This window comes from Molothrus ater, chromosome 6 (genome assembly GCF_012460135.2).
Source record: "Molothrus ater isolate BHLD 08-10-18 breed brown headed cowbird chromosome 6, BPBGC_Mater_1.1, whole genome shotgun sequence".
Lineage (NCBI taxonomy): Eukaryota > Metazoa > Chordata > Aves > Passeriformes > Icteridae > Molothrus > Molothrus ater.
Genome location: NC_050483.2, coordinates 58,198,912 through 58,217,043, shown reverse-complemented (window position 1 = coordinate 58,217,043; position 18,132 = coordinate 58,198,912). Strand labels below are relative to the sequence as shown.

Here is an 18,132-nt window from a genome sequence, read left to right as displayed (position 1 = left end):
TAAGTTTAAATGTTTTCCATTTAAGTTTATTTCAAGAACATAAAATATATTCAATCTGTAGAAGGGTAAGTGATTGTATTTACCAACAAAACTATTCCTTCATTCCTGTAAAAAACCCCTATTTTCTCCCCTTGAAAGATCAAAACTTTCACAGATAAAGAATTTACATCAGGAATAAGGTTTCCACCTCAGAAACCAAGAAAAAAGGCTGCATGCTGCAGAGATAATTTGGAAGCCAGTTTAAAAGCACAGAGAGTTTAAATAATTAAGTTTACAACACTAGAATGGTTGATGCAGTGATGCAGCCTGAACATGCACAAAATACATTTCTGGTACTAATCACTGTCGTGTGCCTGCCACGAAAAATGTTACTCAGAAAGCCTGAAAGGGAACTAATGACAGGTAGATATAAATATCTGATCCTTCACCTTTACTGCTGGCATCCAAAGTGTTCTTTTGAAAAATATCTAAGAACATTCTCCTGTGAGCAGTGCTACCCAGAACAGTAACTAAATTCTCATTTGACTTCAAGCACCTACTTCAAGTTTTGAAAGACAGGCTGATCACTTGATTGCAGGTGATGACAGAATCCTTTGCCACATCTAAATTAAAGCTGATGCACAAATCTTCAGCTTCCCTGCAGTGCTGTGTAGTTGTTTTGCAACACTGCATGACTTCCCCAGGATAGCTGTATCTATCCTCACCAACGTGAACTTGCAGTCCTGAGAAATAACACAAAAATTTCAGTGTATTTGTAATCAAATTCCATATCCTGCATCCCTTTATTAGACAACAAAACTGAAATTAAACATCTATATTCAGGTAACTTAACACCACTTGCCAAAACATGCAGAAACTGGCTTTACTATCCATGCTGAAGTAAACCCTGGCAATAAGCATGTAGTTCCTAAATTAGCCAACATTAACATTTGATACAAATATGTCAGCTATCATAAAATTCCATACCAGAAAGAATAAAAATAGCCTCTTACAACACAGCTCTTGTTCTGTCCAAACACAAGATTACCAAATCAGTCTTAAAACAAGGAATATTTTCTGTGTGGCATTCCAAGATTGCCTGACAGATATCAGAGCTGGGGGAAGCAGCAGCTCCATCAGCTGAGAGGGCTCTGATTCCTGCACACACTGCTCACACCTGCAGCCACAAAGCACAACAAAATCTGCACATGGTTTGTTCAGAAAATGGGGCTGCTCCTCCCTGGACATCACTGAGGCTGCTGCCAGAGCTTGGCCAGCTGAGCATGGATCACTTTACTGGTGTTACTGGGAAAAGCAACTACAGAGTGTTATTTCTGCAGAGCTGATAGAAATGGCAATTCTGAGATTTTTCTCACACAAATATTTCTGACAGTGCTCTAGATCACAAATATTTTCATCATTACTCATGTCCAGAAGATACTGCACTGCTGCAAAACATCCAAGAAACCAGCACTGAACTTCAGTGAGAGAATGCATCAATTCAGGCCTCCTGAGGGCTTTGTGTCTTCTCCAGGGAGAACCCTCCCAAGGCAAGGATTAAAATCATCATGAAGTTATGTTTGAATAATTAAATGTCTAAATAATTAAATGTCCATTTTCTGAACTTGAGGACAGGAATGCCCCAGAGCTGGGGAAAATGTAAGTAAGCATTTAACAGGTTTCATTCAAGTTGGTTTGGTTTTTTCCCCTCTCTCACACACACATTATAAAAATGGAGGAAGTTAATGCTGATAGTTTAATTTTTCTCTGTGACCAGGAAAGGTTTGATCTTCCATTTTTACAATCCAGCTATTACTGCCTGAAGTTTTTTGCTGTCAACCTCAAATTTATTGGGATTTTTTCTCTTTATACATGCACTTCACAACTTCTTACCATGCTCCTCTGAGCAGTTTGCAGTCATTTGGACAATAAAGCTTTGTGGGAAGCATGTGACCTTACTTTGCACAGAAATACTGCAGTTCCACATAGGCAACACTTCTGCAGATCCTCTATTTCACGACAAAAACACCAAGGAAAAGAGCATTAAAAAAGAACAATGGAAACAGAAATAAAAGGTAAAAGTCTCCTGAACTGCAAAGTCTGACAGAGTAGCACTGTACTTCACTACATAGGAAGAAGCTCAGTGCTAAAAGAAGATCTAGTATTTTTAATATTCCTACAGTATCTAGTATTTTTAATATTCCTATTTTGGCTGCAATTGTACATGTATTCTGAGTTCTTTTAGCTACAAAAAAGCCCAGTGTGTCAAGAGCAGGATGTGATTACTGAACAGAATAAAACCATCTCACTTATCCCAGAAATCTCCTTACTTTATCTGTGACCTGAAGGAAGCCACATGATACATTCAGCAGTGACTTGTTCTGCTGTTCTTATAAAGAGAATGTAAGATACAGACATTCCTAAATTTGCTTTTTCTTATCCACTGCCACATGTGTGGAAGACCTTGGGCAAGATTTCTGGGTTATGTTTACTCTGCAACTAATGCACCAAACACATTTTCAAGTGCTTAAGTGTATTGTTTTTACTAATTTACAGCCATCACTCAGAATTCCATGTGACCAATGACCAGTGCCATGCTTAGAGTGCCTCAATGCTTTTAATTGTTTTTAAATGAAGAAGCCTTTAATTTGTTCAAGCTAAACTCAAATGCATTTCCCCAGGTAAACCTCCCATGCTGCATCTACAAGACCTTTGGGACTAACACAGATAACCAAGCACTGCTGCTTTGAACAATGATCTAAAAAATGAAATGTTTCTACCTCACAGTGTGTCTGTTTACAGAGAAATTAGATCCTAAAAGGACTTACTGTGATTGTCCCACTCTAGAGCTTCTCAGATGTTAACTTTGTGCAATGAGTACACCAGGCCATGATAAAAAAGCTCAAAGTCACCTCCTCTGCTCATTTCTTCCACTCATTCCCACAGCTTCCCTGAAAGAGTTTGCACAGGGGGATGGGGCACAAAAATCCAGCACAGCCAGGATGGCTTCGAGTTTCAGAGCTGTTTAACAATGACATTTAGGTTGAAAAATTTCAGTACCATGGAGTAACTCTTGAGTCCTGAAGTTCCTTTTCCAATGAAAAAATATTGAAATCAAAATTAGTCTTTTTTCCTGCCTTGCCAAAAGCACAGTGTTCTCATTCCATGACACCAGACATCATCCCTAAGCTGTGTGAGAACATTTGTGCTGTGCTGAGCTGCCCACTGGGCATTCTTAGGTGCTTAAAATACCATAAAAGAACAAGTCACCTCTCCTGCTCACTGGCTATACAGAAATAAAGTCCTTTTGCTCACAGCAGCTTGGTGGGTGATGTGCCATGAGCCTCCCAATTGTGCTGGCTCTAACTGCTACATCCACAGGGGCAGGATTTTTATGCTGGAAATCAGAAACAAGACTGATTAGTTCAATCACAAACTGTTATTTATTGAATGGTTCTACACCCGGTACAGAGATACAAACCATGCCTCAGGAACAGCTCACAAAAAAATCCAAGCCAGGATTTCTCCAACACATTCCACAGAGATCAGAAGTTCACATTCAAATGGAATTTGGGAAGTTTTGTTAATATTTAGGATAGATATATATATTCTAAATCACAGAACCAGAGAATGGTTTGGGTTGGAAGGAACCTTAAAAACATCATCCAATTCCAACCCCCCTGCCATGGCAGGGACACCTTCCACTATCCCAGAGTGCTCCAAGCCCCATCCAACCCGGCCTTGGGCACTGCCAGGGATCCAGGGGCAGCCACAGCTGCTCTGGGCACCCTGTGCCAGGGCCTGCCCACTCTCACAGGCAGGAATTCCTTCCTCAGTCTGCTCTCAGTCAGTGCAAAGCCATTCCCCCTGTCCTGTCACTCCATGCCCTTGTCCAAAGTCCCTCTCCAGGTGCCCTCTAGGTTCCTCTCTGACACTCTCCAGTTTATCCCCTGCATAAAACAGAATGACAGCACAGAATCAAAGCTCCCTCAACGCTAAATGCCTCAATTTTTACACATTCTGTAAAGATCTCCAGCCATCTTTGTATTCACAACCCAGATCCAAACACCAGAATTCCAGACCTTTCCTCCATGTCAGGCCTTGCCTGCAGTCAATTCCAAACAAATCCTGTGTGCTTTGTGCATTATTAAACCTTCAGAGCTTACCTGCACCACACATCTCTGCTCACTGAACTCTCTAGAGAACTCTCCCATTATTTGACAATTTCTAAAGCATCAGATTTAATTAAAAAGAAAAAAATACAAAAGCAACCTTTAAAGCAGATCTTACATGGGAACCATACATAAATTAATAATCTATTTCTGTATTTCTGTCAATTAACACTATGGTCCTCCACTGTTGCTTTAGGTAACCCTAAGAGATGCCTTTTAGCTCACAGTGAGCACTGTCAAACAGATGCTCATCACTCTCGAATAAAAATTATGGATCTGTTAGTCCAGAATAAGAACTAGGCAAAACTATAAATAAAATAAAAACTATTTGTATTACCATAAGCCACAAAAAAAATTCTGTATAATATGTGAAAATGTGAAACTAAATAAAAAACATTTGGTTTTATCATGGCCTTTAACCGGTAACTCCTACTTAATAAAGTCAAAGCTCGTCTCTAAGAGCAAACTCCCGCAAAGGACTCTGACAGGTGCGGGTGTCCCGCCTCGTAAGGCCGCACTCCAGGCCCAGGCACGACAACACCCCCACATCTCCCGGAAGAATCCCTCAGCCTCCCCCCACTGCTCATCGCTGTCCCTGCACAGGGAACCGTGGGGAAGCGCTCGAGCAGCAGGAGCCGGGCGCGTTCCCTCCCCACACGCGTCACGGGGCCGCTGAAGGGCGGCGGAGCTGCGCCCTCCCCCGCGGGAAGGCGGCGCGGGCCGGCAGCTCCTACCTGCACCCCGGGCGTGTCTCTGCGGGGCGCTCGGGCCGCCCCGGCGGCTCCGCGCCCTCACGGCGGGCGGTCCCGGCGCCTCCATGGCGGCCGCTCCACTTCCGGCTCCGCCGGGCCCGCTCCTGCGCCATCGCCGCCGCAAGCGGGGCCGCCACCGAGACCCAGCGAGGGGGTCATACCGCCGGGAAGAGATGCGATGCCGCCTCAGCGGAGCTCAGGATGAGCCTCCCGGCCGTTCCCTCCACAGATCCCACGGGCGCTCCCGCTCCTCCCTCTCCCCGCGGCCTAAAATGGGAAAGAGTCGCGCACAAAATGGCGCCTGCGACGCCGCGGCCGCCGCGCCTGCGCGCCGCTCGCGCCGGCTCCGCCCCCACCGCCGCCGTCCCGCCCCCTCCCCGTCCTTTCCCCTCCCTCCCGCCCGTCCCGCCCCGAGCCAATCGCATCGCGCCGTTCCCCTTCCGGTCCCCGCCGCTGGCCAATCCCGTGCTCCCGGGGCCACGCCGCCACCCAATGGGGGTGCTGTCCGCGGCGGCCCAATGCGCGCGGGGCGCCGGGGCGGCGGCCAATGGGAGCGGCCCCGCTCCCGCCGCTTGTTTATTGGGGCTCGCGCTGCGGCGCGGGGCGGGTCCGCACGCGCGGGGGGGGGGAGGGGGGCGGGAGAGAGGGGGGGCGGAGCGGGGGCCGCGCTCAGCCGGGGCCGCCGCCGTCTGCGGAGGGGCCCGGGCGGCGCGGGGGCTGCGGAACGAGGAGTTCGCAGGTAGGAAGGGACGCGCGAGGAGGAGGAGGGAGAGGAGGAGGAGGAAGGAGAGAAGGAGGAAGAGGAGGTGGCGACGGCGGCGGAGTTGCGGCTGCCGCGCCGCCGTCCCGGGGGAGGGGACGCGAAGCGGCTCCGGGAGCTGCGCTTTAAAACCCCCCCCGCCCCCCCTCCCCCGCCCTGTGGGAGCGCACGGGCGCGCGCGCCGCCCCCCTCACAGAGCGGGACCCCCGGGACCGGGACCCCCCAACTCTGTCCCGGTATCCCCGGGTTCGGCCCCCGCGCTCCCTGGGCCGGGGGGCTGCGGCGCTGCCCCGGGGGGCGGGAGGCACAAGTCCCGGGAGGAGGAGGGGGCCCGGCGGGGCCGCGGAAAGTTGAGAGGGGGCCGGGGCGGGTGGGGGGCGGCGGCCCCTGAGCCCCGCGGAGCAAATGGCGACGTGACACACACCGAGCGCGGGGCCGCCCGGCGGGAAGCGGCGGCCGCGCTCCCTCGGCGCGGCCGGGACGGGCGGCGGCTCCTTCCCTCCGTTCCTCCCTCCCTCCGCCGAGCCTTGCCCGGGCTCCCCCCGCTGCCCCTCGCGGGGAGCCCCGCGCTCAGCCCTCAGCCTCCCCCGCTCTTGTTTTGCAGTGTTGCCCGTGCGAGGAGAAGTCCCGGAGCTGGAATCGCTCACATAACCCTGAAAGATGAAGGTAGGCGGCTCCGGCGGGAGCGGGGATCGCCGCCCTGTTCGCCCGGCGCTCTGGAGATTTCATTTTTAATCGCTCTCCGTCTGGGCACGGCAGCAGCGGGAGAACGCGGGGTTCGCTGCGTGCTGTGAGTGCTGTTCCTGCTCCCCGGCGAGGTGCAGGTGATTTAAAGCTCTCACCGCCGTGCAGGAGCGCTCGGAACATCCTCATCGCCTCTGAGTTGTTGTTGTCCTTCGGGCTCCCGTCTTTAAACGCTTCCTGTATCAGCAGCTGCTATGGCAAGTTTGCAAAACCACAGCTTTTGTCCCGCCTTTGCTGTTGCCGGTTTGCTCAGTACAAAGGCTCAACAATTGCAGTATAATTTACAAAACTTTTCCTTTTCCCTTCAGAGTTGAATGAAATAATTAAGTTATTAAAAAAAACCCGTGCATATCCCATTTTATTTTAGATTCTGCACCCATTTCCTGTCTTTTCAATGTGGTTATTTGGTCCTTGTTTATCGGTTGCAATGAGCATGGTAAAGTGAAATGCTGAGTATTAAAGTTCAGGTTAAGGAAAACGTGATGAATATTTCTCTTAAAAAAAGCACTGTCAATTAAGTTTTAATAAAGGCATTCCAGGAAAGAAAAATAATTGTTACTAGCTGTTTGAAAGATTGCAACAGATTTCTCTAGAGGTCTCCTTTTAGTCACCAGGAAAGAAATCCTATATATAGAATGTTATAGACTTAATTGTAAGTGTTGGGATGACACCAATCTCAAACGTTTTAAATAATCTGTGTCATTGGATTGCTTATAGCTGGAAAAATACAGCTGTCTGTTGCCTTTTTGTATAGAACCTACTTGAGTTAATAGTTGCTCCTTTACTTTGTTGCCCTTTTTATAAGCAGATGTCTTCAGTATCAATGTGAATATCCTCAAAAACATTTCTGAGAGAGGCCGGCAATGAATTGACAGGAGGTGTGTGTCAACATCAGTGACAAACCAAAACTTCCTGTAACTTGTTTGTTGGGTTGTTTTTTTTTTTTCCCTTTTGAAGAACTCTGTGATGGCAATCTCAAGGACAGGGAATTTATCAATTAAAAAGTCAACAGGTCTAAAAGCATAGGTGTAAAATGAAATGCATGATGATGCAGCTGTAAGTTTAAGTAAGAGCTGAAGTTTGTTTTTGTGTTTTTGTTCCCCTGCAGGCAGCAGATGAGCCTGCCTACCTGACAGTGGGGACTGATGTCAGTGCCAAGTACCGAGGTGCCTTCTGTGAGGCAAAGATCAAGACGGTGAAGAGGCTTGTGAAAGTCAAGGTGAGTGTCTGAGGCTCTGCTAGAGCATTGTGCTGAGAGGGCTGTCACAGGAGATCCTACTCCTGAAGACTAGAAAATGTTCATCACTTCACTGTATGAATTTTAAACAGCACTTAAATATGGGTTTTTTCATATTTTGTTTTTTTTGGTTTAGGATGAGTTTTTTGGGTTGGTTTTTTTTTTGTTTTTTTTTTGTTTTTTGCTTAGTTTTGTTATTTTTATTTGGTTTTTTTAATAATATTTTTAGTGGGATGCTGGAACAAAAATGAGCTTGCTTTCTTTCTTTTTTCCTGACTGCATTTGTCTTCTGTTTTTGAATGCATCAGTTTCCCAGCAATAAGTTTTGATGTCACAAATACAGGATTATGGCTTTACATGAATAATAGGGAATAAGAGCAACCTCTTCAGAAGCAAAAGTTCCATTTCGTACCAACTGGCACTCTCACTTTTACAATTTGGAACTGAAAAGGCAATGCAAAAATAAGTTAACAGCAAGAGAGGTGGCAATAATTTGTTTCTTAGGCCAAGTTTTAGCAATGCCTAGGGTAATGTTGAAGTTTTGAGCATCTTGATTCAGCTCTAAAGCAGCATGCTCTGGCTGTAGCTGAATTTTTTGCATGGGTAGCACTGGCACATAGCATTCATTCACATTTACAGGGCTTTTGGAAAAACAGCCAGGAGACAAAGTTGTCATTTTGGTGTTGTAATACCGTTGTAAATGCCACTATGTGAGAATAAGAATAAAACATTGTTAAATGCAAGTTAAAACTGAAATTAAATACAGAAGTTGTTGTTCTTCTTTGTCTTGTTAAAGTCTTCCTACTTCCTACTTTAGTGCCTGCTGTCCAAGATATGTAAATAAGTCCTTAGTGACTCAAAATCCCCAAGAAATTGAGGTGAAAACTGCTTTTTGTAACTACACATCCAAGCTTTTGTGTGCTTTAATGCTTACATCAAGTAGAACAATCCTCAGCCTCTTCACTTACATATATAGATCATATCACTTTATCAGAGTGCTTTTCATCAATAGAAAAAAATGTAATTCAGATACTGGAGTCTTTTGCTTGTTCTTAATAAGTACTGTGGGCAACTTGTGGTGTTCTTTGAAATGTGTGTTAATGAGAAGCTCTGTAGGAAGCAGCGTGCAGGTCTGACAAGCTTGATTTTGTCTGCATCTTTGGTCTGGTAGAGTATTTAGGCTGTTAATAGGTAGGAGTTGCTTTTTCTCATTAGAATCAGATGCTTTATTACTCCATGATAAGATTTGGAATTACACGAGGCTGCTGGGACTCGGTGGAAATTCCTGTCCCTGGCTCTCGATTCTGTTATAACAATAGAAGTTTTAACAAGCTGAGCCTGATACTGTCATTAAGATGTGTAGGCACACCCTGGCACTCTTGCCAAGAGTGCAAAAAGTCCAAAACGTCCCCTAGCCTTTTCCTGAGCAGCAGCACAACCTGTATTCATCCCTCTGCAATTTTTATTTTCAATTTTGTAGCAGCATCGAGTGCATTTTGAACCTGAATGTGTGTTAATACTGCTGCTGTTTTGGCATGCCACTGCTGTTGTGTTTATAAATACAGTACAGTGGAGTCTGTGCTTGCAGGATAATTGGGGGAGCCAGAAAACTGGACCTCACTATCAAAGCAAGCTTCTGGAGCTTTTGGTTCCTGAAAACAAATAGAAATTTTGGATTTTTTTAAAATTAAACTGCGTAGGATGATGTTCACTCTGTTTCCTCACTGTTCCCTTCTAGAATGTAGGATTTTAAAGGCAGAAGCAAAGTTTACTTACACTGTAACTGATCCTTATTTTCATCACGTGGGTGGTGTTCCACATCTTTACCATGAAAAGTTGCTCAAGGTGGCAGAAATGCTTCTATCATGGCCAGTTTGGTGATTTTTTGGATACATTATTAATAAAGAGAGGTTTTTATTTTGGTTGTAGTTTAGTATTGAAAGTGTTGTCAGTGAAATGGCACAGTTGAATCAGAGAGAAAAAAAGCCACTGCTTAATCTCATCTGGAAGCCCAATTCCAGGTTTGTCCTGGATTGAGTCAAATTCTAAACTCACCTAAAATTGTATTTTCTTTGCTTTGGAATGACTGGTGTTTGATTTACTCTATTCTTTAATTATGATGTTTCAGATTAAAAATTAAATGTGATACTTGGGGCTTCCTGTCAGTAAAACTGGTCATGCCAAGTGTTTTCTGTTGAGTAACATTTGAGTCTAATTGATAATCTTAATGTGAATAATAAGATTTATATATATATATATATATATACACACACATTTTCTTGTGGTTTTTGTGTGCTATTAAGAAATCAGATGTGTCTTAAAAAGTTCATTAATATTTTTCAGGTGGTCTTGAAAGGGGATAACTCAACTCAGTTAGTGCAAGATGACCAAGTGAAAGGACCTCTGAGAGTATGTATATTGCATGCCTTCTTTTGGTAATCACATAAATCTCCTAAAACTCCTAAATGTTGAAGTTGTTTAGGTGGGTACCTGTTCTTCAGGATAGAAATCAACAGAAGGAGGCCCATCACTTTAGATTAGATGGGTTCTGAGGAATTAGTCTGAATTTTTTTTAGCTGTTTATGCTTCTCTGTGTTGTGTACTTGATGCACAGTTTTGCCTGTACAGGAATTTTTGTATCTTCTCATAAAATACAAAACTTCTTGGAAAAATAATGAAATGTTGAAACTTCTCAGAAGTAATTAACAACTTGAGTGCCAAGCCATGTTCAAGCCCATTAGACAAGAGTAAATACAATTACTCAGTGTTCTAGAAGAGTTGATGTATTTTATATAAAAAGGTGTTTGTTTGTATTTTCATTGTGTGTAACAGTTGTGTGCTAAAATGCAGAGCTGTGTTATGAGCACTGAATGCAAATAGAGTTCTCCAGAGAAGGTCATCTTGTATTTGTCTTTTCTGTGTTGCTCCTGCAGGAGCACCAAGGCTGCTACTGAAATTCTGATCTAGCTGACACTAGAACTGTGTTTAAAATATAAGAAATACTAGTAATTGTATGCTTATCACTAATGAATTAATGACTTTGGGTATTTGTTTTCTGTTGGCTTTTTATTTCTTGAGATGATGAAGTCATGCTGAATTAGATGTTCTGAATTTCTCAGTGCTTTGGTGTCTGCTTGTAGTTCAGCCTTCCTGCTGAAGGACCTTTGTTCTTACCTGTAACTAAACAGGGTCTTTCAATAACTAAACTTTCAAAGCAGCATTTAGCTAAATGGAGTCTTTAAAAGCAAATCTGGCTTGCTGGGAGGATCAATGTGTTTTTATCAATTTTCTAAGTGTGGAATTCCAGGTAACCTTGAGCTGCTCCTTGTTGCAGGTTGGAGCAATGGTTGAAACCAAAATGCCTGATGGATCTTTTCAGGAAGCAGTTATCAGCAAGCTGACAGATGCCAGTTGGTACACTGTAGGTGAGTGGCCACGTTTCTTTTATGGGCTGTAATCTTTGAACAGTATATTTCTAATTATAGGTAACAATCTCAGTAATTTACATCTTGTTTTGCAAAATCTAAGATAGTTTTTGGAGGGGACTTTTTTTAAACTTGTCCACATCTGATTCCTTTTCCATTTCAAGCAGGATAATAATTAATTGTTGTTCAGGGAGGCTTTTGCACAGGTAATTGCAGGGCTGAATAGTCAAGTTTTGTTTGACACAATGTACCTGTAATGATAGCGGTTGCACTCAGTGAAATTCAGAATCGTTTTTGCAGATTTGAAGACATAAACCTTGTAAAATCATTCTTCCAGCTGAAAATCTGTGGCATGAAATAGATGACTGAAATATATGAGCCTCCTTGCATTGTGTGCAAGCTTGTACACAAGGAAAAGGTGGATAGAAGACAGAATCTATTTCTTTTTAAGAGAAGAATCACATACCACACAATAAAAAGAAAAGAGGAGACATTCATTTATAATGTGAATAGCTGTTTCCTTTAATAAAATTTTTGAATAATGATCTAAAGAAAAATAGAGAACAACTTTTTTCCTCGTGTTGGAGGCTCATGTGGTGTTAAGTGGTTGAAATAGAAAGTTCAGAATGCAGGGTCAGCGAAATGTCAGTGTTGAACAAGAATTCATTGTAAGACAAGTTTCCTTATTTCCAATAATTCTGATCTCCAGATTTTTCTGAAACAGCTTTAAGAACAGAATGACAGAACTCAGGGACATTCAAGTATTAGTACAGAAGCAAATATAAAAGGACAGTATTTGAATCAGAGGGCTTTGCAAGCACCCATCCTTTTTTTTTTGCACAACTTTCTTCCAGCAGTGGAGCCTTCTATTCCCCAATAGTTGCCTAGAAGGAACTTGCTCCTGTTAATTGTGCTGTACATGCTACTCTTGGGCATTGCTTTGGAGATTAGGACTTGTACATTTAAACTCTGTGTTTCTCATTAGCTGCCTTGGGTACCAAATCTATTCAGCTTTACTTCGTATTCTTCCATCCTCTCTTGAGGAGTCCTCTGTCCCATGAACTCTTAATCATTTTGGTTCATTAACCCCTTTTTAAGATTTAAATAAGCTGTTTTCAGTAATTCAGCATTTCCTTTGCAGTAGGTGAGGTTCTGTTGTCTTTGGTGGGATCAGGATAAAGCTCTGCAGATAATTTGGAAGGATTTATTGCTTTATGATTATTATTGTTAGTGAGTGCCTTAACTCTAAGCTGGTTGACAAAGCTCGCTGTTCTTTGCCTTTTTCTTCAGGATTATAACATTGCTGTAAAATTGTAGTGGATGTCAGGTCAGGGAGGAAAGGCAGGATTATTTTGGAGTGCAGAAGATTTAAAATCTGCTTAGTTTAGTGCTGTGATGTGACACACTCGAGGTACAACACTGGACCTTTAACTTCTCTTTATAGATTTTCAGAGGTTCACCATTCTGTTACAGAAGTGATAAGAAACACAGTCTTGCACAATTTCATGGTTTATGAGTTAACATTTTAATTGTAGAACTCCCAGCTGATTTCAGTTTTCAAGTAGCACTTTCAGCTAATTCTGTTTGAATTTGGGCCAGAAGACATTTGTCTTCTTACATTTGACATGTGAACTTTAAATCCCTTGTTTGGGGCATGAGTTTTGTCTGTGTTTTTTTCTTTTTTTCTTTTACTTTATTTTTTTTCCCTCTTTTCTTTTGAGCAGTGCATTTCTGCCAAAAAATCTTTACTTGATGAGCAGGAAATTTGAACAGTGAATAAATGCTCTGCCCTGTATTAATGGATTGTTGTTTATATTTAACAACTTGTTGAACTCTCCCCAATTATGTAAGAGAGAAATCATGCGTGCCATGATTTTTGCTACACACATTTATTTAAGTGCTGTTCCTCAGAAATTTGAACCAATGGATTAATTAACTACTGTAATTTTCTTTCCCCAGATAATATTTTTTGACAGAATGGAGAAAATAAAATATGTTTTCCATATGCAAATATGTTATGACTGCTAGGATTTTGTAAAAATTTGGAGCTCAGGGGGGATTTAAGTAATTTTATGGTAAATGAACTTGCAGAGCTGTTACATGGTGCTTTAACTATGAGAATACAACTGTAATTGTTGGGTTTAGGTCTTAGAACAGTTTTGTTCTTTGTGGAGGGTTGCTTGTTGGTGTTGAAAGCACAGGTAACATTGACCAGAGTAAGCAGATCATCAAGTTTGCAGATCATCAGGTTTGCATTGGTTCTTCTGCAGTTAAAACTGGGAAAGTGTTCTAGGCTGAGCACAGGAATATTGACATGTGAAAAATAAGCTTTATCTTCAGCCTGCTGTTTCCACTGTGTCTTTGCAGAGAGTTTTGGGTAGACATGAGATGTGTATTTATTGTGCTGGTAAAGCAAACAGTTGAATTGGTTGCTTTTCAGTATCTGGTGGCTGTGCTGCTCCACAAACTCCCTGACAGCTGAGAGGGAAGTGGATTAACCAGACTCCAGGTTTACAGGATGCCTTCCTGAACGTTTTGGGATGGAAGCACAAGGGAAAGCTTGTATTTCAGTAGTTTGTGCATTTCCCTTACTATTTATTCTCTGTTATCTAACATCTCTTTCTCAGTGATCTAAAAGCAAACTGATCTCTGCTTAATGAAACCAGGAATACATACAGGCAAACATTTTCAGAGTATTGAGTACAGATGTGTAAAAAATGCCAAAACAAGCTGCCTGTGTGCCTAGCAAGAAGTGATGATGTTCACTTTTGCATATCAGCTTCATGTAGGGATGTAAAGGAGAAAAGCCACCTGGAACTACTTTGCTTTGGTCAATAAATGGAACCAGTGGAAGTGCTGAGCTTGCTATAATGGGCTACTTTGCCAGCACTGTAATGCAGGAGCCACAGTGATGATCAGTTTGTGTATTTCAACATTATCTCCTGTCTATTAATGGTGTTCATGTACCCAGAATAAACAAGGCTTTATTTTTATTGTAGCTTCAACAGAATCACTTTTTGACCTCTTTTTATATGACAATGATGTTAATCTAGCCATGTAGTCCTACTGAACATTTCAGCTGTGATTTGAAATACTTATGAAGTTACCTTTGAAATTCAGCTTTTCAGTATAAGCAGGTAAAGAGGCAAAAGCTGTTTGGAGTGGAAGTTTAAAGTGTCTGGGAAGTGTCACTGCACAAGGCACTCCTCAAATCCAAAGTGATGTGACACTAATAGGGGTTTAAGTTCTCTGGTTAACAAATGGTTCAGTTGGGCCTGGTGATTTTACTAAGTGATTCAACGATTTGATGGTATTTTCTTTAGAATGCAGTTATCTAAACTGAACTTCTTTAATTTACAAATTACCAAGTGCTGCATTGATACTTTTGAAGTGCTGAATATATTAGGTGATAATTGCATAGAACTAGAATGGTCTGTCAGATCTGCTTTAGCTGAACAAGGTCTGAATTACAGTTTACTGAGTGTACCATCCACCTGATTCTCTGTTAACTTGTAAAATGCTTCAGGTAAATACTGAAATAAAGTCTGAAATGACTGACAAACAAAGAAATCACAACCTGGACCACATCTTACAAAGTGCATTGTTGTATTTTCCTTCTCTCACACTCTTCCTGGAGTCTTACAAGCATTACCAGAATTTCAGAAAACGTAAATCCTTATGTAGATGTTCTTTGAGGAAACACTTTTGTATCACTTCTGCACAGACTAGAAGTGATGTAATACATATCTATATATCTATATATCTATATATATATATATATATATATATATATATATCTATATCTATATCTATATATAGATATATATATATGAGTAAGAAACAGGATTTCATTTGAGCAAGCATCCAGGAGTTGCTGTTAGAATGGCCTGGTTTGCCCCATGTCATCTCTCCTTTGAAAAAGCTCAGGTCAGTGATCTGTGTGTGCTTAGGTCTCTTTTTATTATGTAATATAATTTCTACAACTTTAAACAAGTTTAAACAAAACCAGATCAAATATATTGAGCCTTGTATTTTGCTAGGTAGACTAATGGAAAAGTGTTTCTAAAGAAGAAAGAAATAAAAAATATTTATTAACTTCCAGTAATGTTTCCTGTGAAAAGAGTAGAAAATAGGAGAGAGAAACAGGGAGAGGTCTTGGCAGTTTCTGGCAGACCTTGCTGTCAGTTATCAGGATTTTATGTACTGCTGAGAGGGAAAGGGAATGTGATTCTTTACTTTTGGAGACTTCTGCCTTTCAAACACTCCTGAGGCACCTCAGTGAGCCCCACAGCTCTGTTGGTGGCTTCTTCCTCTCATGTAATCATGGTGGCAGTTTCCAGGAAGGGCTGAGTTGAGTGTGTGTGAGCAGAGTTAGAGCCCTGGGTGCTTGTTCTGGGTATGAAGTGGAGTCTGAGCCACAACTGCATCACTTCACGTTACTGTGGTGGTGAGGTCATGGAAATTAAAGATACTGAGGACTTGGTTTTAGTCATCTTGCATGTTCCATGGATTTTGAAAATTCCAGTTTATAATGCTGAGGATATTTATCAGCAAATGAACCAACATTGATGTCCCAGGACTTTAGGAGCAGGGTTGCTAACAGGAGCTATTTACAGTCACATTTTCCTCTTTTTAAAAGCAGTTTTCTGCAGATGCTTTGTGGAGATATTTATGCTAAGAAGAATAGGCTTGGTCCTGGGTCCACTACAGCTGTAAGCTCTTCCTGCAGGGGGGCTGGGAGCTCTCAGTGCCCCCACAGCCAGCTGGGTCCATCCATGGCAGAGAGCTGCTGGTTTGTCCCATCCTGTGCTGTGTGCCAGGCACTGGCCATGTCTGCAGGGCTGGTCTGACCAGTTCCCAGCACCCTGCTCAGCTCCACGTGGCACCAGCATCAGCTCTGGGCTGTGCATGTGTCACCCAGGAATCCAGAACCACAGGTGTTTGCCTGCACTTGGCTGGTGTTCTCCACCACCATGACCCACCATAAATTTGTTATTTTTCTCTTAAAAATTGCATGGATTTGAGAAAACCCTGTATTGTCCAGAGCCCTTCCATGGGATGTGTTGTTTAGGTGCACCTGTGGCACATAAAAATGCTGCAGTAGCTCTCTGGAGAATCTAGAAAAAAAAGAACAGCACTTTGTGTTGTGTTTACACTTGTTTAGGGAGCAGGTGTATAGAGAAGCAAGATTTTGTAGTGAAAAAAATAGTATTTTAGCAGTAGAACCTTGTTACAAATCAACTGGATCTAACCTTTGCTTTTAAAACCACCTTTGTTACTCTGTGAACTGAGTGTTAAAAATATCTTAAAATTGTGTACAAACAATACTCCAGGGAAAGCAAGGAGGTAGATTTTTTTTCTCTAATCTCTTTTATGTGTGACAATAGTAAGATTGACATTTCAGAAAAAGCAGTTTCAGGCAGCAGGCTTTTGTCTATGAGGTGATAGTTTTCTATGTGTAGCCTAAAAGGTCACTCAAACTTCCCTGTCTTCTGGGATATTTCAAATATATTTTTGTAAGAGGAACTTGGGCTCACTTAAAATCATTTAAAAATATTAAATTTTAGTTGTGTGGTGCCTCAGTAGCACAGTACAGTGCAATACTTGCTCTTAAGTCCTTTTACAGTGATGAATTAGTAGTACAGCCCTTGTCTACAAGGACATTTAACAGGCCCTGCACAGCTCCTGGTACTTTCTATATTGTTTCCACAGCTGAACCCCAAGTACCTGCAAAGTCTGCACACATTAGTCAAGATATTCCTAGACAGCATCTCTTGTAGTTCATAAATTGCTGCTTTGCCAGGCAGCCAGTGAGAATAATTCAGTGTGCACAGTGACACTGAACAGCTTTAATTTGTGGTATGTACTTTCATTTCATTGTCTTTGTGACTTAAAAGTTTCTCAATGGATTGGGAAATGAGACAAAATTGTTTCCTTGCAGTGTAGAATCTAATCTCTCTTGGTTTGGGCAGCAGCAGTAACACAACTTGTTGGATTTGAAGTTGATGCAGCCTTGAGGGTTTTTTCCCTGGGCACTTGTGTGTCACAGAACTGTGACAGACGCTGCGGTGTCCTGGTGACACTGGTGGCTCTGTGGAAGTCATCTTATAACTGCCATGAGGATGTTGTCTCTAGAGTTCTTCTCTCTTCTCCCCTTTCTGTCTTGGATTTTTTTTTTCCTTAAATCTATTTATAATGTAGCTATATATATATTTCTAAACAAGATGTAGTCAAACTGATCTGTAGTATTTTGTGACAAGCTTCTTCACAGTTCCTAAAAATGATTTTGATTAGTTGACTGGTTAGTATTATGTATTGAAATACATGAAAACCAAACTTGAGACAGCCTTATTGTAAAGACAGGGTTAGTGGGCTTTTACTGATGGTGTATACAAGTCTGCTATAGACAGGAAATGGAAGATACCAGCTCACCAATAGCGAGTTTAAAGTTGCATTTTTGAGGCACTGAACTTTTAGTAATATTTTTTTGGTTAATTCTTGCAAAGTGTTGTATTGATCACCACTGGGAAGTTTGTTTTTATTTTTCTGTCCTAGATTAGGTTGTGAAGATTTCCACAAACAGAAAAAACCCAATTCTGTTTCTTTCCTGTTATCGCAGACAAGGTCGAGATGCAGCAAAATTCAGAAAATTTCCATTTTATTGTCACTGTGTCAATATGCTCTGTATGGAACATATTGGACTCAGTTCTTGGGACTAGACCAAGCATTATGGCAGAGACTGTTCCTCCAGGTTGTGCTGCTTACTCATCTCTTTTCCCCTTCTGTCAGTGTTCCTCATTAAGGAGCATGTTTGGAGGAAAGGGCTCTGCCCGGCAGAAGTGTCGCTTTTCTCCCTTCCTTCCCGGGATGCTCCCTTGGCTGTTCAGCAGCACTGAGCAGTTCCTGGCTAATTTGTATCCTTCCCTTCCCAGAAATCTGCTCCTGCACCCTGTTTCCCCAGCAAGCCCCTGCCCACTGTGAGATGAGGCAATGGGAGGAGCTCAAGGGCTTCTGCTTTTTCACCCTTGTTTTTTTGGAAAGACAGAACAGTAATTTCCTCTTT

General features: G+C 42.3%; 1 protein-coding gene and 1 long non-coding RNA gene across 2 annotated transcripts in view; one reads left to right on the top strand and one right to left on the bottom strand.

Annotated features, from left to right (window-relative positions):
* LOC118686913 (uncharacterized) lies at positions 1-5,257 on the bottom strand. Its single transcript, XR_004980272.2, has 2 exons — positions 1,873-5,257; positions 1-722 (listed from the first exon to the last, which is right to left on the bottom strand). It is a non-coding gene; the product is annotated as an uncharacterized LOC118686913 (long non-coding RNA).
* A 337-nt stretch (positions 5,258-5,594) lies between these two features.
* The window catches only part of ARID4A (AT-rich interaction domain 4A), a 47,338-nt gene continuing 34,800 nt past the window's right edge, over positions 5,595-18,132 (top strand). The window contains 5 exon segments of the mRNA XM_036383761.2: positions 5,595-5,642; positions 6,268-6,329; positions 7,516-7,626; positions 9,988-10,053; positions 10,979-11,069. Of these exon segments, the coding sequence (XP_036239654.1) occupies positions 6,324-6,329; positions 7,516-7,626; positions 9,988-10,053; positions 10,979-11,069 (274 nt within the window). The 5' untranslated portion in view covers positions 5,595-5,642; positions 6,268-6,323.